Source organism: Sinocyclocheilus grahami, unplaced genomic scaffold (genome assembly GCF_001515645.1).
Source record: "Sinocyclocheilus grahami isolate Dianchi unplaced genomic scaffold, SAMN03320097.WGS_v1.1 scaffold1024.1, whole genome shotgun sequence".
Taxonomy (NCBI): domain Eukaryota; kingdom Metazoa; phylum Chordata; class Actinopteri; order Cypriniformes; family Cyprinidae; genus Sinocyclocheilus; species Sinocyclocheilus grahami.
This window is the reverse complement of record NW_015506203.1, coordinates 118,853-143,954: the sequence shown is the minus strand read 5'-3', so window position 1 is coordinate 143,954 and position 25,102 is coordinate 118,853. Positions and strand designations below refer to the sequence as shown.

General features: G+C 37.8%; 3 protein-coding genes and 1 long non-coding RNA gene across 5 annotated transcripts in view; 1 reads left to right on the top strand and 3 right to left on the bottom strand.

The window, feature by feature from the left end:
• The window catches only part of LOC107565742 (E3 ubiquitin-protein ligase UBR5-like), a 109,026-nt gene extending 106,601 nt beyond the window's left edge, over nucleotides 1–2,425 (bottom strand). The window contains exon 1 of the mRNA XM_016251011.1: nucleotides 2,349–2,425. Coding sequence (XP_016106497.1) covers nucleotides 2,349–2,425 — 77 coding nt within the window. The remainder of the gene's footprint in view (nucleotides 1–2,348) is intronic.
• Nucleotides 2,426–9,228: 6,803 nt separating this feature from the next.
• LOC107565748 (uncharacterized) lies at nucleotides 9,229–11,675 on the bottom strand. The gene is made up of 3 exons (XR_001606414.1): nucleotides 11,615–11,675; nucleotides 10,397–10,544; nucleotides 9,229–9,517 (listed from the first exon to the last, which is right to left on the bottom strand). It is a non-coding gene; the product is annotated as an uncharacterized lncRNA (long non-coding RNA).
• LOC107565747 (Krueppel-like factor 10) lies at nucleotides 10,516–13,524 on the top strand. Its single transcript, XM_016251018.1, has 3 exons — nucleotides 10,516–10,568; nucleotides 11,567–12,005; nucleotides 13,153–13,524. Exons 2-3 carry the CDS (start codon nucleotides 11,570–11,572, stop codon nucleotides 13,425–13,427), a joined length of 711 nt encoding a protein of 236 aa, XP_016106504.1. The 5' UTR covers nucleotides 10,516–10,568; nucleotides 11,567–11,569; the 3' UTR covers nucleotides 13,428–13,524.
• Nucleotides 13,525–15,610: 2,086 nt separating this feature from the next.
• Nucleotides 15,611–24,153, bottom strand: LOC107565755 (antizyme inhibitor 1-like). Of its 2 annotated transcripts, none has more exons than XM_016251024.1 (12): nucleotides 23,962–24,153; nucleotides 21,086–21,207; nucleotides 20,252–20,442; nucleotides 19,984–20,157; nucleotides 19,629–19,801; nucleotides 19,186–19,320; nucleotides 18,113–18,194; nucleotides 17,881–17,955; nucleotides 17,624–17,789; nucleotides 17,258–17,376; nucleotides 16,481–16,695; nucleotides 15,611–16,388 (listed from the first exon to the last, which is right to left on the bottom strand). In XM_016251024.1, the coding sequence occupies exons 3-12, from the start codon at nucleotides 20,357–20,359 to the stop codon at nucleotides 16,274–16,276; spliced, it is 1,362 nt and encodes a 453-aa protein (XP_016106510.1). In that variant the 5' UTR covers nucleotides 20,360–20,442; nucleotides 21,086–21,207; nucleotides 23,962–24,153; the 3' UTR covers nucleotides 15,611–16,273. The 2 variants fall into 2 exon arrangements, with proteins under 2 accessions (XP_016106510.1, XP_016106509.1); XM_016251023.1 differs by lacking the exon at nucleotides 23,962–24,153 and adding an exon at nucleotides 22,484–22,720.
• Between the last annotated feature and the right edge of the window lie 949 nt (nucleotides 24,154–25,102).

The window sequence follows — 25,102 nt, the reverse complement described above, 5'->3', positions numbered from 1 at the left end:
AAAAAAAAGACAAGCTTTTTTGGGGGGGGGGGGGATTTGGCTTTGTGCACTTATCCAAACAAAAGGCTTCATTTGACTGTCTTGCAGTCTTGCAGTGCATGTTTTTTTAAAGCGAAGCATGGCACTGCGTTTACACGTGATCTGATCCTGGTTCACTGGCAAACACAAAAACAACATTTTTTGGGGGGGGGGGGGATTTGGCTTTGTGCACTTATCCAAACAAAAGGCTTCATTTGACTGATGTAGTCTCTTGCAGTGCATGTTTTTTTAAAGCGAAGCATGGCACTGCGTTTACACGTGATCTGATCCTGGTTCACTGTAAATGCAGCAAACACAATCTCTGCATACGTTGAGGTTTTAATACGCATTTAGGATCGCAACGTGCGGCTGTTACAAATTCACAGAATTTCCAACATTTTTGTGGACAGATGAAACCATTTCATTAGACTTGTAACAAGACATATTTTTGAACCCGTTTTCACAAACGCTATAGTTCCCTGCCAAAAAAATAAAAGCTTGCGGGTTAAAAAAAATTAAGTAGTAAGTATTGTAATTTTACAATAAAATATTTAACTGAAACTTATGAAATCAGAATCACTGATGACTAGTGCGGGTAGATTTATATAAAAAGTAATTCACTAATATTTACTTCTATACTAAATTATATACTATATTTTATTGTACAATGCAGCTGTATTTCAGTAACAATAATAATAATAATAATGTAAAATTATTATTATATTCAAATTGTTTGGCTTCCTAAAAACATCAGTGTGAATGTGGACCGAGACATAGCAACCAAAATAAAGAATGAATCCACTTCATAATGCATAACATTTTTAATTAGATATTTTATATTCAACATTAGACATTATGCCAAACAAAAATTGGCAGCATATTAGCATTAAGTACTCATAATGCATATATATTTATATATAATATACACACATACATAAACATGTTTTTATTCTAGTGTCAAAAATTTAAAAAAAAAACATTTATAACTTTGATGATTTATCTATGTCACCCTTTCTTTGACGGCTTCCACTAATGGTTAGCCTGGTTTGAGGCTGATATAAGCATTTTAAGGGATTTGGGTAAACTACAATGGGGGAAAACACCCAACACAGCTTTAAAACATCCTTTAACCAACAGGAGAAGGCAAAGAGACACCCATTTTGTCCAAGGATGCTTTCAATGTTAGGACTCCTCATGCAGCTGTCATCAGACATAACCACCTCCATCACCAACCATTTTGACTAAGTTAGTCGAGTTAACCAAATTGAGTTTGTTTACACATTTCAAGAAATGTAAAGTCACTGGAAGAGACTATGGTTAATATTAGAGCTACAGCTTTTGGAATTGGATGTTTACATCATGAAAAAATAAACAAACGAGAAGGCAAAGAGACACCCATTTTGTCCAAGGATGCTTTCAATGTTAGGACTCCTCATGCAGCTGTCATCAGACATAACCACCTCCATCACCAACCATTTTGACTAAGTTAGTCGAGTTAACCAAATTGAGTTTGTTTACACATTTCAAATAATGTAAAGTCACTGGAAGAGACTATGGTTAATATTAGAGCTACAGCTTTTGGAATTTGATGTTTACATCATGAAAAAATAAACAAACAAACAAAGCATACCATTAAACTCAAACTATTCTTTATCTAAATCACCTTCGGGTTGTGGGGGGGGGGGGTAGTATTGACTAATAATATTATTGACTATTTGCATCTATTTGATTAAAAAAAATTCTAAATCTAATCATAAAACACCCCAAAAAAATGTTTATATAATAGAAAAGCTGTAAATAAATGCCCAGAGCAGTTAGACAATTTGCCAGGGAAAATGTGCATATGACGTACAGCAGGTGGCAGGTTTTGCTTCATTTCAAAAGTATATTTATATAAGAGTTTATTTATCTGTTTTATTTCACCTCTATTACAGGACAACTGAAGAAAAGGCTCTTACCCAAACCTCTCTTTTCTTTTGAATGAAATTAAGACCAACAAAAATGCATCTTTGGCATCATTCTTACAGTTTCTAAAATCTTTATGACCAAATAATCATTTTGTGTTTATTTAAATTTCTCTTTATTATGCGATGCACTTTTTATATGTGATGCACTTTCAATTACCATTGGAATAAAATGTACAAACTGATTTTTAAAAAGGTCAGTTCCCTTCCGAACGGTCTCTCCCGTTGCGTGAGACGCTAAGGGGAAAACGGTTGGTTGAAAAGGGTTGAAGACGCCCCTGGAGTGAGGATTTCCTGCGGCCATCCGGCTCTTGAAGAGCAAGACTGAGAGCGAATTTCCTAAAGAGAAAATTTCAGCTCCCTTGCATGAGATGGACGGGCACAGTGAGTGCGGTGCAGAAGAGTGGGGAGGTTCCAGCAGGGAGCCCGAAGTCCTTCCCCATTCTCAAACTCTGAGGCCGAAATGGACGCCGAACTCATCCGCGTCCTGTCAAAGGCGGTAGAGGATCTGGGCCTCGAGTGGTCGGCTCCGGAAGAGCCCGCCTATGGCCTGTTAGACGAGTGGTACCTGCCGGGAAGTCGTCAACATTCCTCTCGCCAACGCCCCACCCCGTTCTTGCCTGCAGTTCATGACAAGCTCACCAAGACGTAGCGCGCCCCGTACTCACCCCGAGTAAATCTCTCTACAGCAGTGGCTCTCACCACTGTTGACGGCGCTGATGACAAGGGACACAGCAAGCTCCCCCCTCTGGAGGAAGCAGTTGCTGCTCATTTGTGCCTGCCATCCACCCTCAGATTAAAGGCCCACGCAGCGCATCCCTCTAAGCCCTGCAGGACCACCTCGGCGCTCACCAATAAGGCTTATGCAGCAGCTGGCCAGGCCGGGTTGGCGCTGCATACAATGGCGGTTCTCCAAGTGTTTCAAGCCAAGCATCTCCACAGCATGGACAAGTCTGGCCAAGAACACCAGGAGGTTTTCAAAGAGCTGCGTACAGCAACAGACCTGGCTTTGCGCGCCACAAAAGCAACAGCGCAGGCGATCAGCAAGACCATGGCCAGTTTGGTGGTGCTGGAGTGCCACCTATGGTTGAACCTCACTGAAATCAGGGACGCTGAGAAGATGGCTTTCCTTGACTCTCTGTTCTCGCCGAAGAGCCTGCTCGGCCCCGCTGTGGACGAGTTTGCAGAAAGGTTTGCGGAGGCTGGAATGCCCCGAAAAACAACTCGCTTTCATCCTCCATGCCTCCGAGCACCTCTGAGCAATGGAGTTTCGTTTCCAGTGGGTCACGTCCTGCAGGTACCCGAATGTTTTATCGCTTTGATATCGGACCCACATACAATAAAGAGCAAATTTCCTCTTCACACTCTCTCACGCACTCACATGAATGCAAGTTCCCTGCCTTCTCTCGGCGAACTCTCATTCGCAAAAATAAACCCTCGCCTCCCGTTTCACGGCTTAGGCAGCCATTCCGGGAGTGTCAAGTTGGGTTTTGAAGACAATTCAGCGAGGTTAGTCGCTTCAGTTTGCTCGCAGGCCACCTCGCTTCAATGGCATTGTTCAAACTTCTGTTCTGGACAACGAAGGGCTCATTCTCCGACAAGAAGTGCAGACATTGCTTGCAAAAGGTGCTGTGGAAATAGTGCCCCCAGTAAACAGCGAGTCAGGCTTTTTCAGCCGCTACTTCCTCGTTCCAAAGAGAGATGGCGGGCTCAGACCCATTCTGGATCGCAGACATCTGAACCACTCGCTTATGCGCCGGTCATTCAAGATGTTAACTATTAAAAAGATCCACGCGCACATTTGCCCCGAGGACTGGTTTTTGACAGTGGATCTGAAAGATGCATACTTTCACATCCACATAGCCCCCCAACACAGACCGTTCTTGAGATTCGCGTTCGAGGGTGTGGCCTATCAACACATAGTCCTTCCGTTTGGACTGTCTCTGGCCCCGCGCACTTTCACGAAGCACATAGATGTGGCTCTTTCCCCTCTGAGACAGATGGGAATCCGTATTTTTAACTACCTCGATGATTGGCTGGTTCTAGCAAGATCAGAATGGGAGTTGGCTGCTCACAGAGAGCGGTTACTCAGCCACGGAACAATCCCTGACTATTCAGCGATTGGTGGCGTATCTCAAACCGGCGAATGGGTGCTACACCCTCAAATGGTTCAAGAGATCTGGTCAGTCTTCGGGAGTGCAGAGATCGATCTCTTTGCCTCAGAAGACAACTCTCACTGCCCAACATACTTCTCGATACAGCGAGATGCTCTTCCCCATGACTGGCCCAGTGCTCGCCTATACGCATTTCCCCCGATCGCCCTGATTCCTCAGGTCGTCAGGCTGGTCAGGGAGACCAAGTGCTCTCTCTCCTCCTAGTGGCCCCGCTCTGGAAGAACTAGGCCTGGTTCCCAGAGCTAGTGCAGCTCTCAGCAGTAGCCCCATGGCCCCTTCTGCAGAGGAGGAAACTTCTCTCGCAAGCTGAGATAAGGGAACGAGCGTTGCGTCACTTGCCATGCTATAAGCTGCACACGAATCGATGACTGTCGCTTCAGTTGAATGATCAGATGAATGGCACTCTGAGCTGACTTATATAAGGGTCGGCTCTGCCCTTTCTGGTGGGCTAAAGTGCCATTGGTTTGTGCAGCTACACAAACGTGAACAAATCAGGCTTCAGTACAGAGTAAAACTGGAGTTTTCCCCTTAGCGTCTCATGCAACACTCGTTTCCTTATCTCAGGGAACCAAGGCTACGTCAGTAACCGGAGCGTTTTCTACACAAACTATAAGTTCATCATTCATATCTGAGAAACATCAGAAGCTCAACATGCCAACAGAGTCTTTTCTTAGTTTATTTTATTCAATTTATTTATTTATTTCATTAAACCATTTTTGATTAGGCCCTATTGGTAATATGAAGATATTAGCTTTAGGACAATGACATGAAATATCTGTGTGAGTTCATCTTTAGTGACATCAACACTCTCAAGGACAATCAGTGTGGAGGTTGAAGTTATTTTTAACCAAAACTTTGTTTAATGAGTTAAAGAGTGACTTTCCGTAAACACATCACATACTATACTGGGAATCGTGTGGGTGCTCGAGTTTAGTGCACTTTGTGCTCGGATGAGAATCTGCAAATAGGAAAGATTCAGTGAGCTAAAAATAGTGAACAGCTCCTGATGATGAACAGATGAAATGTGCTTCTGATGCTTGATTGGTCAATCACTGCATCTGCAGTCCAATATTGTTGTATGATTGAGCATTGTCCCAAAATAATGGTAACTTTAAAAAAATAATTTAGCATAATTTAGAATCAACCTAAAATAATCAAATTCATAACAACAAAACTCATTTTTATGTATTAGTTCAGGTAAAAATGCCTCTTTAAGGACATTTTTTAGCTATATTTCTTTGTTTCTTATTTGACTCCACACTCATCCTTCTTAATGCAAAATAAAATTGGTAGCATCTAAAATAACTGGTTTTATTAAAGTCAAATGTTATGTATTATTTTGAATCACTAAATAAACCTAAATACATATACCAACAACACTATTTTTGTGGGTTAAATGAGGTAAAACAATGTTTTTAAGGTAATAATTGCAAGTTGCTACTTTTGCAGGCAAATGGATATTAGCTGTTAGTTTCTCATTTTACTCCACACTCATTTTTCTTTATGCATAATAAAATAATTTCAAGTCAAATCAATATTTCATGTCTGTTTTTTATTTTATTATTAATGAGTGTCTCATTGAGTTTGCAGTGAAAGGAACACACTAGAAAAAAGGTAACATCTAAAATAACAAAAAATAAGTCAAAAATAGTGTATTATTTAACATTATCTATATGCATTGATTTATACAAACAAAACTCATTTTATTCGGTTAAATCAAATTAAATAATTTAGAAATAGCTCTTTTTTAAAAGTTGCCAGCCACAAGCAGCATTTTTGACCATTTTCACAAACATTTCATGGCCCCAGAATAATTGTTGTAAGAATATCTGAACATGAAGTCCCAAACTGAATCAGAAGATTTGCGAAACCCGCTCCGAAGTTCTGATATGAATTCAAATAATTTGCGATCCGCTCTCTGTATTCCCGATCTGAATGATTCGCGAACCATCATTTCAGTTCATTTCAATTCGCGAAATGATTTGCGAACCCACTCCGAAGTTCTGATCTGAATCAAAAGATTCACGAACCCGCTCCGAAGTTCCGATCTGAATAAAAAGATTCACGAACCCGCTCCGAAGTGCCAATATGAATCAAAAGATTCACGAACCCGCTCCGAAGTGCCCATATGAATCAAAAGATTCACGAACCCGCTCCGAAGTTCCGATCTGAATAAAAAGATTCACGAACCCGCTCCGAAGTGCCAATATGAATCAAAAGATTCACGAACCCGCTCCGAAGTGCCGATATGAATCAAATGATTCAATCAAAAGATTCACAAAGCCGCTCCGAAGTGCCGATATGAATCAAAAGATTCACGAACCCGCTCCGAAGTTCCGATCTGAATCAAAAGATTCACGAACCCGCTCCAAAGTGCCGATCTGAATCAAAAGATTCACGAACCCGCTCCGAAGTGCCGATATGAATCAAAAGATTCACGAACCCGCTCCAAAGTTCCGATCTGAATAAAAAGATTCACGAACCCGCTCCGAAGTGCCAATATGAATCAAAAGATTCACGAACCCGCTCCGAAGTGCCCATATGAATCAAAAGATTCACGAACCCGCTCCGAAGTTCCGATCTGAATCAAAAGATTCACAAACCCGCTCCGAAGTGCCGATATGAATCAAAATATTCACGAACCCGCTCCGAAATGCCCATATGACTCAAAAGATTCACGAACCTGCTCCGAAGTTCCGATCTGAATCAAATGCCGATATGAATCAAAAGATTCACGAACCCGCTCCAAAGTGCCGATATGAATCAAAAGATTCACGAACCCGCTCCGAAGTTCAGATCTGAATCAAAAGATTCACGAACCCGCTCCGAAGTTCCGATCTGAATCAAAAGATTCACAAACCCGCTCCGAAGTACCGATATGAATCAAAAGATTCACAAACCCGCTCCGAAGTTCCGATCTGAATCAAATGATTCACGAACCCGCTCCGAAGTTCTGATCTGAATCAAAAGATTTGCGAACCTGTTCCGATCTAAAAATAACATTTAAATTGATTCACAAATGTTACCCGACTTGAAAACTGTATTTTTAACAAACAACAACAAAGTAATACATTTATGTCTTAAGAAGACACAAAGGATGAATAAAGAAATTTTAAAGAAAGAGTTTTCTTTGCTTTCAGACGAACAGAATTTTGGATAGTTTCCATATACTTGTCTAAGTCAACTCTGGATAAAGAAAAAAGAGGTTTGGAGCCAATACATTTTTGTTTGTGTATATGAAATTTGGCCAACATAAATTAATTATGTAATATTTTCCTGTATCTTTTTTAAGTGGTCAAATAAAAATAAAAAAAGTAAATTAAAAAAACATCTTTAAAACAAAAAGAGAAGTCACTTACAAAATAAAATTGGACAAACATTAAAAATTCTGACCAAAATGTTTCTGTAAGTGCATTGCCAAAACAAATGAATGAAGTCTTCTTCAGCAGAATGATAAAAACTGCAATTCACTTCAATGTCTGACTTATATTTCCTAAGAAAGGCTTTAGTCGGGTAACATTTGTGAATCAGTTTAAATGTTATTTATTCTATTTTATTGGTATAAGCAGATACCTATAGGCAAGGTCCATACTTTCTCCCAAGGTATATTCTCCACAATATTAGTCCAGCATGGTATTACGTAAGGAATTGTTGTTATCTCTCTCTGGAAGAGAGCCCTGATTTGATTATTTTGTTGATCTGCAGAAAAGCAAACACTTTCAATCATTGTGTCAGTTATGTTCAGAGAGCAAGTACATGGCCATGGAAATGTATACCTTGCAACAGAAAAGACACTGGCATTGAAAACAACAGCATATTCATCAGCAGATACAGGAATATAGATATACAGGAAGATGTGAGCGTGAAGTGAGAAGTCACCAAAATAACTGTCTGTGACTCATTCTCTACAGATCAACGTTTATGCGGTTGAATCATGTAAAGTACATCGTGCACCTCGGTGGGAGATTTACACATGCTCATGCATTCATACAAATCTAGGCCAAAGGTTCAATCCGGGAATTCAGGCCTCAGATGACCCGCCAATGCTGCAGAGTGAAGCCAGTGTCGTTTAACAGTCTCATAAAAGATGATCAGGAATAAAGTTTGTGCAGAACAAGCTTCAGCAGAGAGAATAAAGCGACGTCCCTGATCGACTGTCTGCTGTGCTTTGGCCTGTTGGGTTACTGTTATTTAACAGTTACTAAACCGAGTATGTAACCAAAATACACGGGGAGAGTAAATGCATACGTTTAACAGTCAACCATTGCAAACCCTATACAGATGAAGCACTTCTCTGAATACTGGAAAATATCTTTGATTTTCTAAAGGTTTGCAAAGTGATTTTTTAATTAGTCTCTCTCTCTCTCTCTTTCTCTATACTAATTTAAGTAAAAGTTTTTATTACTTACATTTTTAAAAACTTTATAAGGTCAATATATATATGTCACCCAGCGGTTGGGTTGTTTTGACCCAGCTGTTGTGTTGTTTTGACCCAGCTATTGTGTTGTTTTGACCCAGTGGTTGGGTTGTTTTGACCCAGCTATTGAGTTGTTTTGACTCAGCTATTGGGTTGTTTTGACCCAGCGGTTGGGTTGTTTTGACCCAGGTATTGGGTTGTTTTGACCCAGCGGTTGGGTTGTTTTGACCCAGCGGTTGGGTTGTTTTGACCCTTTTTAACCCAGCATTTTTTAGAGTGTATATATATATATATACAAATTTTGTTATAACTTTTACAGTGTATATATATATACTAATTCAAATTTACAGTCTATATATATATATATATATATATATACATACACACACACACTGTACAATTTACATTTTTAAGATTATTATATATTCATAATTATATATATTTTATATAAGTATAGTATATATTTTTTATAATTTCGTCTCCAGATGATTTATAAAGTGTAAAACACTCTTCTCGGATACACTGCAGAATGAATCCATGACATGACAAAAATAGGCTAATTAATGTAGAAACTTAGGTCTTAACACTGGTTTAACATTATTTTAATTACATCATGGTGCAATGATGAAATAACGGAAGCCATTACACAGCGTTATGAAGAAAATCAAGGCTTTTTAGGGGTCGCTGTTGTAAGCGTGAATAAAACATGTGAGTAAAATGCCAGAGCTGAATCAGGTCCAGCACGGCTCGGCTTAAATATCCACGCATCAGTCTTTTCTTGGCTTGCACACACAGCTGACCGACTGTGTACCACCCGCACACACTGCACAGATCAGCCGCTGATCACGCAGCGATGCGCGCTTCTGATTGGCTGACGCTCCGCACACCTTTGTCGATGATTGGCTGGAGGCGAAAGCACGACCTCCACGGCCAGGCTCGGTTTTCTGAAATAAGTGAATGAATCGAAGTTCCAGAAACAGTGACAGTATTGATCATAATGAGACTTCAGTCAGAGTAATAAACGACAGGTGCAATGCAGCATCAGTATGACATCCATATCTAAAAGTGTAAGTAAAGCCATCTGCATTTATACATTTAAGACTGTATTTTAATTTTATATGCTAGTGCTATTAATACAAAATTATATGCTTTTCATATTATTTTAATGTTTAATTTTCCGAAGTGCAGATATAATGCATTATTTTTCCTATTATATTTATTTAATATGTTTATAAACCGCTGATTTTGAATAATACTGGTCAAAACTATTAAACAAACATTACATAATGATGACCATAATCATACTGATACATAATTGATGTACAAAGGAATCAATTGATTGAAATGATGCATTTTTTTATTTTTATAAAACTACTTTTTTAAAGTCTTGAAAATAAAACTATTATTATTGCTATATTATAATTTACATATTATATACCTGCTACATACAAATATTATTATTACATTTATTAGTGAAGTTATGCAAATTGGCAATTGTAGTTAGTAACATAATCCATTACATTACACATTTGAGGTAATGTAACCAGACTACTTTTTGATTACTTTTGAGCTTACTTGTTTATTATATTGTTTTCAATACGATAATCTTGTACCATATTCATAAAAACATAAAAGAGAAAGAATATAGTTGTTGTTAACAACATGAAGAGCATTAAACATTACATTACTGTACATCAAGGTTTCCTAAACTGGGGTTTGTGAAGGAACTGCAGGGGCTTCGTGAGTTTAATGTAAAGCAAAGTATGAATTAAATCATAAAAATGTAAATTTTTTCTTAAATGTATTTAATTTGCTTTTCTCACATCTAGCAGCCTGATTCAGACTGGAGATATTCAGAAGCTGTGGAGGCCCTGATGTCGATGAAGATCCAGCAGAGGGAGTTTTGGCCCTTGACTCCTTCCTCTGATGCCTGTGAAGATCCCGTCACTGCTGATTTCCACCAGTCCACCCCTGTGAGTGAGACGGGACACAAAGGTGAATCTCACAAACAGATCCAGGTCATGTTTTTTGTTTTGTTTTTTTAAAGCATATATACCCCCATAATTCTATAACTATAATACTATAATACTATAACACAAATGCAAATCTCAACCTCATTATTGTAATGTAAAAACAAATTATATACTGTTTAAACTGTAAGGTATTTATGCAGGTTTTTGTACTGCATTTAATTTAAGGCAAGACATTTGCCAACATTTGTAATACTTTTCATAAAACTGCCTTGATTTTTAGAAAAGTATTGAACATTAAACAGGGTTATTATAGTAACTACAACTAAAACATTGTTACTTAAAATAAAATAAAACAAAATAAACCTGGACGTAAAAATAAACAAAAAAATCTAATTCACTAAAATAACTAAAACTGAAAAAAGAATCAAATATATATAGAGATATTATAGACATTATAAATAGACAAATAAAACTATAGTGAAAACAAAATATAAAAATAAAAACTTATTCAAAATAACAAAAAGTATAACAATACCCAAGTGATTAAATGACACTGATAAATATTCAGATTTATGCTCTGGAAATGTTTGCAAATTAGAGCATATTTAATTAGATGCCTCATTAATGATTTGATGCCTCATTTGCATATTTAAACAACATTTCAGAACACTTGTGATACAAAACAGCTGTCTTAATGTCTGTGATAAATCAACTGGGGAAAATGGTGAGATATATCTATTAGTGAAATGTTTACCTTTATGCCTTAAAAAAGTCATTGTAGTGCAGTAATACAATAAATACAGTAATAAAAGGACTGCATTTCAGTAACCTAATTAGATTCTCATTGAAATAGCCTACACTAAAACATCGAGGTTACAATAACAAGAGATGCATGAAATGGCACAATATGACCTGAAGATGTTTTTGTGAGATTCACCTATAAATGTAATAAAAATGTAATCTGGTTTCAATAGTTAAGTACTATGCAAAAATAGTCATGAATTGGTTGTATTTTTTCAGGTAATGTCATGCATGATTCCACCATACAGCCCTGATGGAGACCCGCACCTGGGGTCAGGGGTCACGGCTTCACCCGAGGCCAGATCTCGAGCGGTCAGTGTGATCCGGCACACTTCAGACACAGACATGAACCGTCATCCCCCATCAGCCCCTGCTGCAGCGGTGTCTGATTTGCTCTCAGCGAGCTCCAGCCCTCCTCTGGCGTCTGTGCTGTTTGTGGCCACAGCTTCAGTCGTGGTGATTCTGCCCCCTGAACAAACAGCCACAGCGCCTTCATGTGGTTTGAAGTTCACCGCCATCGCTCCCGCTCCAGCCTGCGACTCGTCCGCAAACAGACCCGTCCCGTCACGGCCCCGCGATCACGTCTGCACTCATCCCGACTGTGGGAAAACATACTTCAAAAGCTCCCACCTTAAAGCACACCTGAGAACACACACAGGTACAGAGACCAATGTTTCTCCTACATCTACATGTTAAGGGGTTTATTGTTTGCATGATTTAGATCACTGATTTTACACTGGACATAAAGCAGAGTTTCTGCAGATTTTAAGACCAAGTTCAAGGAATAAATATAAGGAAAAGTGATGCATCAATATGTTTTCTAAATGTAAAGGTCTACACTATGAGTTGTATTAGCATTGCTTAAACTTTTAAAAATACAACTTTAAACCGATCTCAATTTCTTTTGAATTTATTTTAGAAATAAAAACAATAAATAAATAAAATAAATAGCTTAATGCTCGAATACCTCAGCTCCCAACCACTAAACAGTATTATGTTTGAATCATTGATATACTATTATAATATACAGTATATATATATATTTTCAGTATTTTGAATTAGATTTTTATCTTTTGTTTTCAATGTAGGTTTTAGTATCTTTTTTGTGTTTTGGTCAGTTTTGTTAGTTTATGTAGTTTTTATAAATGTTTATTTATTAGTTTGAGTTATTTTAGCACTTTAACTTAAACTAAACTGAGAGAAGTTGTCTTGTCAACTAGATGAAGTAAGTTAATTTTAATATATAATGGTTTTAGTTAACTACAATAACCCAGTCTCTAGAATAAAGAAATAACTTTTACTGTACCTTCAGTATATATAAGACTCTTAAATCAAGATGCATTTACTTAAGCAAAATGACATAAGTCTTGTTTTCTGAAAAAGTGAACAAAATGAAGTCAGTTTGTGATTAAAACAAAACCTAATATCTGCCAAAAGGCTCAGAAAAATCAACTTAATACCAAGGGAAACCATTTTTATTCCCCACTGAGAGATATCTGTTCTTGTTTTGAGCATAAATTCACTTCGTTTTGGCTTTATTTGTTCATTTTTCGTTTCAAGTAAATATATCTTGATTTAAGGATGTTTAGATATTTTGAACACAAAACCCAAACACTTAGGGGCTGATATTCATATTTTTGCAGAGCATGCAACATTTAATGCCATGACTTTACGAATGTAAGACTTTCTGCTCTGAATTAAGGCCTTATCTTGTGGAAGAGTGAATTAAGACTTTTTAATAAATGCAGAAACTCTGTAAAATGAAACCTCACACCAAAGTTTGGTTTTCCATTTGCTCTGACCAGGAGAGAAGCCGTTCAGGTGCTGCTGGGATGGCTGCTTGCGGCATTTTGCCAGATCTGATGAACTGTCTCGTCATCGCCGCACGCACACAGGAGAGAAGCATTTCTCCTGCCCCGTTTGCCACAGCCACTTTGTGCGCAGCGACCACCTGGCAAAACACACGCGCCGCCATCTAACAGCCAGGAGAACAGCAGTGTGGCAGAAGGAGGTTTACCGTCTGAACCGCATCAGTGCTGTCTGTCACCTGCAGCCTCTGGCCCCTAAAACTCAGAGCTGACAGTCATCACACCTGTACTCGTTTCACTGTTTATATATATATATATATATATACACACACTACTGCTCCAACGTTTGGAATCATTAGGATTTTTTAATGTTTTTGAAATTAGTCTTTTCTGCTCACCAAGGCTGCATTTATTTCATTAAAAAATACAGTAAAATCAGTAATATTGTGAAATATTATTATAATTTTAAATAGCTGTTTTCTATGTGAATATATTATAAAATGTAATTTATTGCTGTGATCAAAGCTGAATTTTCAGCATCATTACTCCAGTCTTCAGTGGCACATCACATGATCTTCAGAAATCATTCTAATATGCTGATTTACTGCTCAAGACACATCTCTGATTATTATCAAACTATGTAAGGAAACTGATACATCATTACATTCTCTGATGAACAAAGTTCAAAAGAACAGCATTTCATGTGACACTAAAGTCTGGAGTAATAAATCAATTACATTTTACAATATATTCACAGAAAACAGTTATTTTAAATTGTAATAATATTACTTCACAAATCATTCTAATATGCTGGTTTGCTGCTCTAGAAACATTTCTTATCATCAGTGTTATCTTAGTAAATGTTGAAATTAACTATATATATATAAAGTTTTTTTTGTTAGTATCTAAATGGACTGACATCAGATTGGTATATTTATTTTGCATAAATAAACAAGCCTTTTTTTCAACATCACTTTTTTTTCATTACTATGAAAAAATATATATGGGCTTTAGATTCAGTAACCAATTCTAAACCAAAACCAATCAAGAAATTTGGTTCTAGCTGTTTGCTCACTCATGTTTAATTGTGAACTCTCACAGTAAAGGCAATGCTGTACCAGACACTAAAATGCAAAATGAATGCACAAGGCCATTAATACCATTTTATTGACAGCAAAACTTTGTCAAGAAAAGGTAAATGCTGTAAACGGCAAACAGTCCATAGTTTATGCTCTGACACTGAACAAACATTTCATTTGTCTAATTCCCGTTCAGTGTTACACAGTTCATTGCTTTCACTTGCCTGGATCTTGCAGGTAAAGAGCAACATAACAGCTTCCTCTCACTTCAACCAGCAGCACTTGCTCCAACCATCTTCAACACATTCTCAGACATACTTGCACAACACCAGAGACATCCTGGACAGAACACATGTGTAATGCTGAGATAATGCACAGCACGACACTAATAGACTACTGCTTAGAAAAGGCCTGAAACAAACAAGTAACAAAGTATGTGAAAGCAGACACTTCCCAATTTTGTGCAATACTGCATTACAAAATGCAGCCACACACGTCTTTTCATTTAAATGCAAGAATTTGCTTGTCACGGCAATGCAAGCATGTACAAATATGTACAATTAGACCAGACGCTTGCACTTTGTGTCTGCATTTGCATACTTACAAAGGAATAGTTCAAAAGCATTCCATCACTTACTCAGCAGTGGATGCTCTGCAGTGAATGGGTGCCGTCAGAATGAGAGTCCAAACAGCTGATAAAAACATCACAATAATCCACACGTCTCCAGCTCAGCATTAAAACGACGCCAGAGCGCGTACACACCTCACGTATCGGATGCTGTGCGCGTGCCCAAAGACAGTTGGACATAGTGCTGTATTAGAGGTTAAAAAAATGATATAAATACTGTTGGGTTTCTGGCACAAACCGATTGTTTCATGTCTTAGGACATCAATGTGTCGTCACGAGCCGCAGGGTTTAATTTGGATTTGTCTGTGCATGTTTTTTTTTACTCTCATAGATTTTGTTACCATTGCCATGCATTATACGACTGATAGACTGCAACGGCTGGAGTTAAAAATCATAATTTGTGTTCTACTGAAGAAACAAAGTTACCTACATCTTGGATGCCCTGGGGGTAAGCAGATAAACATCACATTTTCATTTTTGGGTGAACTATCCCTTTAAGATGTTTTAAGCTTTCAACTGCTGCTTCTGGCTAAAATACCAGTCCTCTATGCATAATAACGCTTCCTCCAATGAAAAGGTTGTTTTGCCTGAATCAGGAGAGAAATCGGCACAGATCAAAATGTCTTAATGCTGGATGTGTTTCAGCTTTTGTCTTCTCCAGATGTTAAATGATGGACTGGAGTGCTGTGGATTATTGTGATGTTTTTATCAGCTGTTTGGACTCTCATTCTGACGGCACCCATTCACTGCAGATCATCCATTGCTGAGACACCGATGCACTGCTACATTTCTCCAAATCTGATGAAGAAAACTCATTTATATCTCGGTTGAGTACATTTGCAGCAAATTTCCATTTTTGGGCAAACTATTCCTTTAAAGTGCATTTTAGGCCTAAGATTTTAACAGTTTACAAAGTTTCCATTGTATTTTGTCCACAAAAACATATCACAGTGCTCTTGCTGAACTATTCCTGCAACAGTTCAAATAGGACAAAGACCACAATTTTCCAGTTTCTAAATACAAATAACAAAAAACAAGTGCATGTTTCTTTAAAAGCATCTGATGATGTCATGAAACTAGACTCTAGCTTTAATAAATAACTTCGGCTGTTGGGTACATGACTGACTCCATTAGTAAGTGGAAATACTATACGTGTATACATTTATAAAACGGACTTGAATATAATTAAGTGTATTTGTAAACGCCAACAGTCCCATTAGATAAAGCTAATCGCACCTGTTTGCGGTATATGCATCAGTTGTGATGGCTATGAAGTTGTTCTGGTTAATAACACTTCTTAAGCTCTGGTCCCAGTCAAACTTCTTCAAAGCAACTGAAGCTTCTTAGAAGACCCCAGGTTCTTAAGTGCTTAAAGTCAGTCAAAATAATGACATTAATAAGTGGCTTTATGTTACGCCGGGGTGGAAATGGACGCCTCGGATATGTTTGGTTGCAGGCAACGTGGTACCAGAGAGAAATTCTTCATCCTCACGTCCAACATGACGCCACAGTTATGAAGCTCTTGCCTACAGAGAGGAAAAACAACTTGATTAAAAAGCAAAACAAATGCAGCGGGTTTGAAATACCACGTACAGCGACATCAAGATCCACTCCGTACCAGTCACGTTCAGTGATGCTGTAGAAGACGGGCGGTTTGTGTTCCTCTCCGTTACTGAATGTGGCCCCCAGACCACTGGCCCCTGCGTTGCTGAAAAGCAGCCAGTCTCCGACACTGAGCTCCGGCAGCAGACATCGCTCCACCACCTGATCCAGATCATCAGCAGACGGACCCCACAGACTGCTGGAGAACAGCGGCTCTTCTGCGCTCACCTCCTGACAAAACACCACATACCACATGATCACTGAGAGCATCAGTTTAACAGCCTGTGATGGGCTCAATCACAAAAGATGACATTCAAATCTTTTAAAATCTTTCTTTGTTCAACAAGAGGAGAAGCTCACACACATAACTGTGTGCTTTTATTCAGAGGCCAAAAAAGTGCTCCGTGCAAGGACAAAATGTTTTCCATTCACATCGTCAGTGTCACACTGGTGTTTTGGCCTCTGAATAAAAGCATATTGTGAGCAAATTTTCTACTATTATGTGTGCGAGCTTATCTATTTGTTGGACTTATATTTTTTGAGCTTTAGTGAAGTATTATCGATTTACACATTTATTTACTATTTTGCGTGGACGTTTCACATCTTTAATATTTAAAAATCTTTCTTAGAAATGTAAAACTCACTGACAAAAAATTTCAGTTTAATAATTATTAACACGTTCACTATAAAAGAGATCTACTAAAACCACTGCACGTATGAAATGTATTTTGAAATGTCTTTTCGTGCATATAAAAAAAAATACATACAAAAAAATTTTAAGAGAAATATTTACCTTGTGTGCCAAAGGCATCGATATTGAATCTTCACACAGCAGCTTACTGGCAAAAGACCCATAAACCCCATTATTCATGTAGTAGAGAAACTCAGGCTCATCGTTTGCAGACAGTGCATCTGAAAAAACACAAACATGAGTTCAATAAACACATTATGATCAGTGTAACACCTATTAGACATGCAGTGGGATTTTATTTCATATGTACAGTAAGGCTTGGCAATATTGCAAAATAAAAGTGTATACAATACATACATATATATATATATATATATATATATATATACACACACACACACGTAACATAAAACACAAAAAATAAAGTGTTTTGACGATTATGAACATGATATGACGACTAGCACTCACTGTGTGGTTGACCACTGAAATCACGAGCCACTGTTTTCTTGGCGATTATATTAACGGCCAGCGTGAAGGCAGATGACACATAATAAGCTCCAGGTTCAGCGATGATCGTCAATCCAGTCGAAAAAGGGAAATACATGTCCAACATGGGTTTCAGCGTCTGGTTGACCTGCACACAAAAAAACAACACCAGAAGCTCGGGGGGGGTGGGGCATAGAAATGCAAAAACAATCTTATAAATGTACAGCAGAATACAGTACCTTGTCTAACTGCGTCTCACTTCCATCAAAGCCACCTCCGACGTCCAGAATACTCATCTCAAAGCCGAGCTCCTCCTAAGATCAAATTCATTTCTAACACGTTACCGAGGGGGAAATAAATACTGAAAGTGACATTTAGATAAATAAAGATAATTCCCTCTGGGCTCAGTAGGGAAGCTCATGGCACAATCAGATCAAAATTCGATCCATGACTGCATGAGTGATGACTCACCGCCATATCAAAGACACAGCGGGCATCAGAAACAGCACGAGAGAACGCTTGTGCATCCTGACAACAACTGGGAATGTTGAATCTGTGAGCAAAGCATGAAATTAAAACTCATTCACTTCCTGCATAAATGTCCTTGGCGTAACTGTGCATGAATCATTAATAAAATGATGTTAGTTCTGAGAAAAGCTCAATCATTAATTGTTTACCCACTAGCTTTAATATCTAATGCATGACATAGAATTATATTTGCCCTTAAACTGATTTTCAGAGGCAATTTTACCATTATAAGGGCATTTTCTATCCTTATTAGATCTATGCATCATCTTTTGTGTCTAATTTTTACATTTATTCAAATAGAATAAGAAGTCTAAGCTATAGACTGTTACCAAACAAAGTAAATCAATATCAACAAAACCAATTTTTCCATTACAGAAGCAGACAGAAGCTGCATCTGAAGCAGCATTAAGCAGTATTTACACTGCAATTACAATTGCATAAATATTACTATGAGATCAATGTTTTTAAAATAACATTTTGAATATTGAGCTTTATTTTTATTTTTTTATTAAACAACAATACTTTAAATATTTTAATCTAAAACTGCCAGTAGGTGGCAGCAAGTATCTGTCTTAAGTGAGTCATTGCGTCACTTACTAAAACAATTTGTTCAAACGCTATTTCATTCATGGATCATTGATTCGTTCAGAAACGCTGATTCATATAGGAATGAAACACTGTTTTGCTTGATGCATAACGGTTCTACAGCTGCTTTGTTTGGGACCATTTTCATTGGCAAAACAGAATAAAAACAATATTCTCTTCTTATTTACTTAACTGTTGTACCCTCAATGCGTGTCTTTTTGTTTTTGCAAAGTGAGAGACAGAGACATGATAATGTCAGCTACCACATTGTCAAAACAACAATTGGGATATTATTGTAAACGATACATATTGCATGCCCCTACTGTACTATGACATCAGAAATTGTGATGTCCAAATCATTTTTGAGGCCACTAACTTCTAAATGACTCCAGTCGCATTCCGTATTCTCTCAGAACTCAAAAGAGACTCACTTGACTCCTGTAACATGCAGGCTGAGCTCTCTAGCACACTTCAGCAGATGTCTGCAGTCCTTGAGTGTGGAGCCGAACGGTATGGCCGTCTCCTCTCGGTCGCAGCAGCTCTCCGTTGTCAACAGCAGCAACACCCTATTGCAGAAAACCAGTTCAAGAAGAGAAGATTCAATATTAAACCAATCCAGTGCATTAGTGTGAATGCAGCCTATTAGAGCTGCCACTGTCTGGGAAAACGCTTAGATAGTAAAAGCACTTTTTGCTTGTGATATATATAAACATATATATATATATATATATAAAAATGGATCTTGATTCCCAGAATCTGAAACAGATTGTGAGGTTTCTAAAGATTCCCACCCCTACTAAGAACTGTGATATTTTACTGCATATGTTTGCATTGTGATAAGCCTAGTCACTGCAAGTGTGATGACATGACTCACTTTGCTTTGGGATGGCATCGCGCAATCTTCCTCAGCTCCGCCTCATTATCGCAAACAAGGAGGGGGATGTTGTGTTTGGCTGCGTATTTGATATGAGACAGCTGTTTACACGTGCCGCCGAGAACGATGTCCTGAGACGGGACACCAAAGCCCTTCACTAAGTCCAGCTCATGCTGAAAGACAAGCACAGCAGCCAAAACTGATGACACACATAAAGCAGCAAACAAAAGTAATAATACATTTCAAAAATAGCTTTAAGAGAGACACAAATATTGAAGCAGACTATTATTTTAGGACAATGAATAGTCTAGTTTTAGCGAGAGAGGAGATGAGACATTTTATACTTTATATTTACTTTGTTTGAACAAACAAAGCCAGTTCCGAGAGCAGCCAGGATTTCAACGACCACAGGGCTGCAATTGCTCTTGACCATGTAGAAAGGCCGAATCTGGTCCATTTTAGTCCTCCAGCGAACTTGCTGCCACACAATCTCCCCTAAGTCAGCAACGAAAAATGCACTCTTCAGTGCCTAAAGAAAAAAACAACACACATCATGCTTTGGCATAACAAGAAAAGGCACAATAAATGAAACAATAAAGCAGAATTCTCTTTTTTATACTTACAAGAGTTTGATCATGGATGTGTTTATCGATCACATCTCGGAGAGCTGCGCTTCCTTCCACCAGCTCAACAGAAAAGTGCGGTTCATCCGGAGTTCCCTTCATACTCATGCGTAATCTGATGTTCTGACTGGCATAAAGCAGGTCACCTATTTATGAGAAGCCTCAGCGCTCTTGGGTCCTAGCGATATCCACTGCAAACACAAGACATGTGAAAAAAAAAAATAATAATAATTGCAAGCTTATGTAAATTATAGGGCATAAGCAATTACAGTCATAAGCTTTTCAGTCATTCTTATTATAGATCTTATTATATGAAACAATAAGCATATATTTTGATATTAATGGATTTGCTTTGAAAGTGTGATTTTGAAAGGAATCATCGTTTCAAGCTAACATTCATTGTTGCCAAGAAGAAAACATAAATATCATTACAATAATATAAAAACTTGCATTTGTACATCACCCACAAACAAACAAAACATCTAGCCTTTTGACATTTTCAGGGATCAATGTGTTGGACCCCAGCTGTGAATTGCAGCTATATTTAATGCTCGTTTTATTCTAGGTTACTTAAACTGTACAAATAGGTATGACACGTTCAATGCCATGTTTGACGTCACAGCAGAAAGCCTCCTGCAGTGCACATCAATCAGAGCAGCAGGTCAGAAGAGTCACTGACTTCCACAGACCTTGGCAATCCATTCTCACAGCAGGTCTAATAACAGCTAGACTGAAACTGCTTAGTAAGGGTGGGTGGTATGACTAAAATCAGAGCTTCCTCATGTATGTATACAGTAGCACACCATAAGTGAGGATACAGCAATGTGAACCTACAGGGACAGGTCAGAGGTTGACCTCTCCAGCTATCAGCTAGGATCCCAAGGGGGCTCCGCGTTGAAATCGAACTGCTTGCGGTAGACACAAGCCCCTAAGCGGTTCTCGTAGTTCACGTACACCTGCAAAAGACAAGAAAAATCATAAATGAGGTGTGTCAAAGAATAGAAAACAATGAGTAGAACCATCAGCGTCACTGTTAAAGTACATATAACTAAAAATTAAAACAATATATACTGATAATGATAAGCTGTATGGATGGAGAAACAGAAAAGCTTTTTTAAAGCACATTTTTTTATATTTACACACACATTTTTTCTAATATATTCCAAGGGCATTTTATATTAAGTATACACGTAGAATGGGGAGAATAATTCTTCTCTCTCTCTCTCTCTCTCTCTTCCTCAAAAACCTTAATGTCTTTTCAGTTTAGTTTATTTGTTTACAGGGGCAACACACATTAATAAACATGGCTGTAAATGTGTCAGAATTAGCCAAAGAGGCTATTTTTTTCGAACGAAGAAAAAAAAAGACATGACCATCTTTTGGATGACATGGGTGTGATTAAATTATCAGGAAATTTTCATTCTGGAAGTGAACTACTAGTAAAATAGTTTAACAATTAATCAAACTTGACTAAAAATTTAAGATTTTCTAAGCTTTAGGCCCTTGAACAAACTTTTCTCTAACACTTAGGAAAATACATCTTCCCATAGATTATATAGTTTCCTCCTCACACATACAAACACACTCGCTCTCTCTCTCTCTCTCTCACACACACACACAGACTGTTATTAGAAAAAAAAATATATATATATATATATATATTTAAAAAAATATATATATATATATTTCAATTATATGTAATATAATGTTTAATGACAATAATAATTTTAATATAATATAAAACAGAAAAACAAAGTGTTTTTCCATTCTCACCAAATTTTAAACCGATTACACATACATTTTCAAGCTGTTTATTTTCTGAAAAAATAGAAATAAGTAATTTATACACCCGGAAATGACTGAGGCGCCAATTCCACAAGTCTTTCTCCTCGATATAATACAAAAGGTTTCTCATATAATTTTTTTTAGCGGTTAACAAAAACTCCTTGGTTTATCAAATCACATCATTAGTGTTTATTTGTGATGATTACACAGCCGACATTCGCGATAAGATTTCAATTACGGTGTAATTTATTGCTAACCGTCACTTAGCCAGCTAGCAGCTACCGGTATTCAAGTCATACTACAACATTTATCTCAATAACATTCAAACATAACGAGTTCATTCAGAATGAAGGCAGTCAAGTGATAATACACAACTCGAATATTGTCGACAAATATAAACAAGAGGCTAACAGATACACGTTAGCTTATAAACCCAGAGCTACTTACACGGGAGAAATCGCGAGCATTTGAGGTAAACCGTCTTCTCTTTATTGGCGGAATTTTTACAAAATAATAAGAGCACTGATATGAGAGGTAACGTTAATGTTTTGAGCCATTTATCTGCGTAATCCAATGAGACTCGGACGGTTGTGAAGGTCGAGGGATGAAGCGCGTGAAGAAGGCGGGGCGATCATTTAAATGAAGTGGTGAAGGGAGTGAGGAGGCGGGGCTGTTATGTTAATTAGGCGGTGAAGCGCATGATGGGGCGGGCTGTTCATGGCAATGCGTAGAAAAGTGGGTGGAGCTTCAGTTTGAATAATATGAGCGAGTGAAGGAGCGGGGCTTAATTTATGCGGGGAAAGGGGCGGGGCTTTTGTTTAAACAGTTTGTTGAGAGTGAACGCAGCGGGACAGTCAGACTCCATAGAATTAAAATAAGAGTTGTTGTGTTGTTCTTTTTAGCTTTGAGTCGATTTATATGCTAGTGCAGCTGATAAGTGTAGGATAATATATAGTCAGCCAGTCACAAACTAAACAACAACCCAATATGTGCTAAGAGTTAATATTCAAATGAAGTGGTGAAGGGAGTGAGGAGGCGGGGCTGTTATGTTAATTAGGCGGTGAAGCGCATGATGGGGCGGGCTGTTCATGGCAATGCGTAGAAAAGTGGGTGGAGCTTCAGTTTGAATAATATGAGCGAGTGAAGGAGCGGGGCTTAATTTATGCGGGGAAAGGGGCGGGGCTTTTGTTTAAACAGTTTGTTGAGAGTGAACGCAGCGGGACAGTCAGACTCCATAGAATTAAAATAAGAGTTGTTGTGTTGTTCTTTTTAGCTTTGAGTCGATTTATATGCTAGTGCAGCTGATAAGTGTAGGATAATATATAGTCAGCCAGTCACAAACTAAACAACAACCCAATATGTGCTAAGAGTTAATATTCAAATTTTTTTTTTTTAGAGTATATTAACATAAAAATGAAATTAACATTTCCAAATGAAATCATAGTAGCCTACAGCACCTATTTAAATTACTGGATGAATCCAATTAAGTAGCCTAAGTCAACAGTGCAACAACAAAAAGCCACAATTTAAACATATACAAAATATACAGACAACATGACATAATGTACAAGTATTATGTTTGTTGATAATCTTCATACATTAACAAGTGCATGCAGTTGCAAAGCATAAACAATGGCAAACATAATCTTTAGTGAACATTTATAAATCATATGTGCATAACAAAATGTTTTATCTGAACAAAACTTTCTTTATCTGAATTTTGTTATATAACTTCCTTGTATAGTATAATGCATAAGCAATATAGTATATTACATAGTATACAAATACCATAATTTTTAACTTTTCGATTATGTTTGCTATAGTTAAAATTCTCCAAATAATCTGATCAATATGATGGTGTTTTGTACTGATATTTATATTAAAATGCATTGATATTGATAAGAAGGAAGAGTGACATCTCATACCTGAATGCCCAAAGAGCCTTCATCGTCTCGACAACAAAGTCCCTGTCAGAACATTGTCCATTTTGCACTTTTATAGCGTGATTCCGGATAAAACATGATAAATAATTCTGAATTTATTGCACTGTATGTTAATGTCTGGAATGACAGAATGTCCTACAGTATCTTGCTTTCTTCATATAGATGAGCTGCTGCTTCAGTGTCCAGTTTCTGATGAAATGAATCTAGTGAACACACTAACATCCACAGTTTATAGAGGGAGGCATGCTTACCCTGCCCTCTCTCTCTCTCTCTCTCTTTCTCTCGCTCTCTCTCTCTTTCTCTCTCTCTCTCTCTCTCTCTCTCTCTCTCGCTCTCTCTCTCTCTCTGTCTCGCTCTCTCGCTCTCTCTCTGTGACATTCTTCTCAGGTTTTTCAGATTGTCAAACTGTTCAAAGTTCTGATTCACCACATTCTCTAGAGTAAATGATAAACCTAATGACGAATTGATGAAGATGCTGACTTAAATGGCACTTTTGAAATAGTAACACCAAGGTGTGAGTTTGTTTCTTCATCGGATTTGGAGAAATGTAGCATTGCATCAGTGTCTCAGCAATGGATGCTCTGCAGTGAATGGGTGCCGTCAGAATGAGAGCCTGATAAAAACATCACAATAATGCACAAGTAATCCACAGCACTCCAATCCATCAATTAACATCTGGAGAAGACAAAAGCTGAAACAAATCCAGCATTAAGGCATTTTTGCTTGCAGCTTCTGGCTAAAAAGAGTCCATAATCCATAATAACACTTCCTCCAGTGGAAAAAGTGAATCTGCTGTTGTCTCTCACATCAAAATCCAGCCACATATTTGTTTAGAGCTGTTTTAGCTGCTTGATCTGTGCAGATTTCTCTCCTGATTCAGACAAGAACACTTTTTCACTGGAGGAAGCATTATTATAAACATCTTAATGATGGATGTGTTTCAGCTTTTGTCTTCTCAAGACATTAGCTTATGGACTGGAGTGCTGTGGATTACTTGTGGATTATTGTGATGTTTTTATCAGCTGTTTGGACTCTCATTCTGACGGCACCCATTCACTGCAGAGCATCCATTGATGAGCAAGTAATGAAATGCTACATTTCTCCAAATCTGTTCCTATGAAGA

Excerpts from the sequence above, each read along its gene's own strand:
- LOC107565747 (XM_016251018.1), top strand. The coding sequence starts at position 11,570 with ATGTCATGCATGATTCCACCATACAGCCCTGATGGAGACCCGCACCTG. Across the intron at positions 12,006-13,152 it reads ACACCTGAGAACACACACAG|GAGAGAAGCCGTTCAGGTGC; the intron begins GTACAGAGACCA and ends TGCTCTGACCAG.
- LOC107565755 (XM_016251024.1), bottom strand. The coding sequence starts at position 20,359 with ATGAGTATGAAGGGAACTCCGGATGAACCGCACTTTTCTGTTGAGCTG. Across the intron at positions 17,790-17,880 it reads GTGAGACGCAGTTAGACAAG|GTCAACCAGACGCTGAAACC; the intron begins GTACTGTATTCT and ends TTTTGTGTGCAG. Across the intron at positions 16,696-17,257 it reads CGATGCCTTTGGCACACAAG|GAGGTGAGCGCAGAAGAGCC; the intron begins GTAAATATTTCT and ends GTGTTTTGTCAG.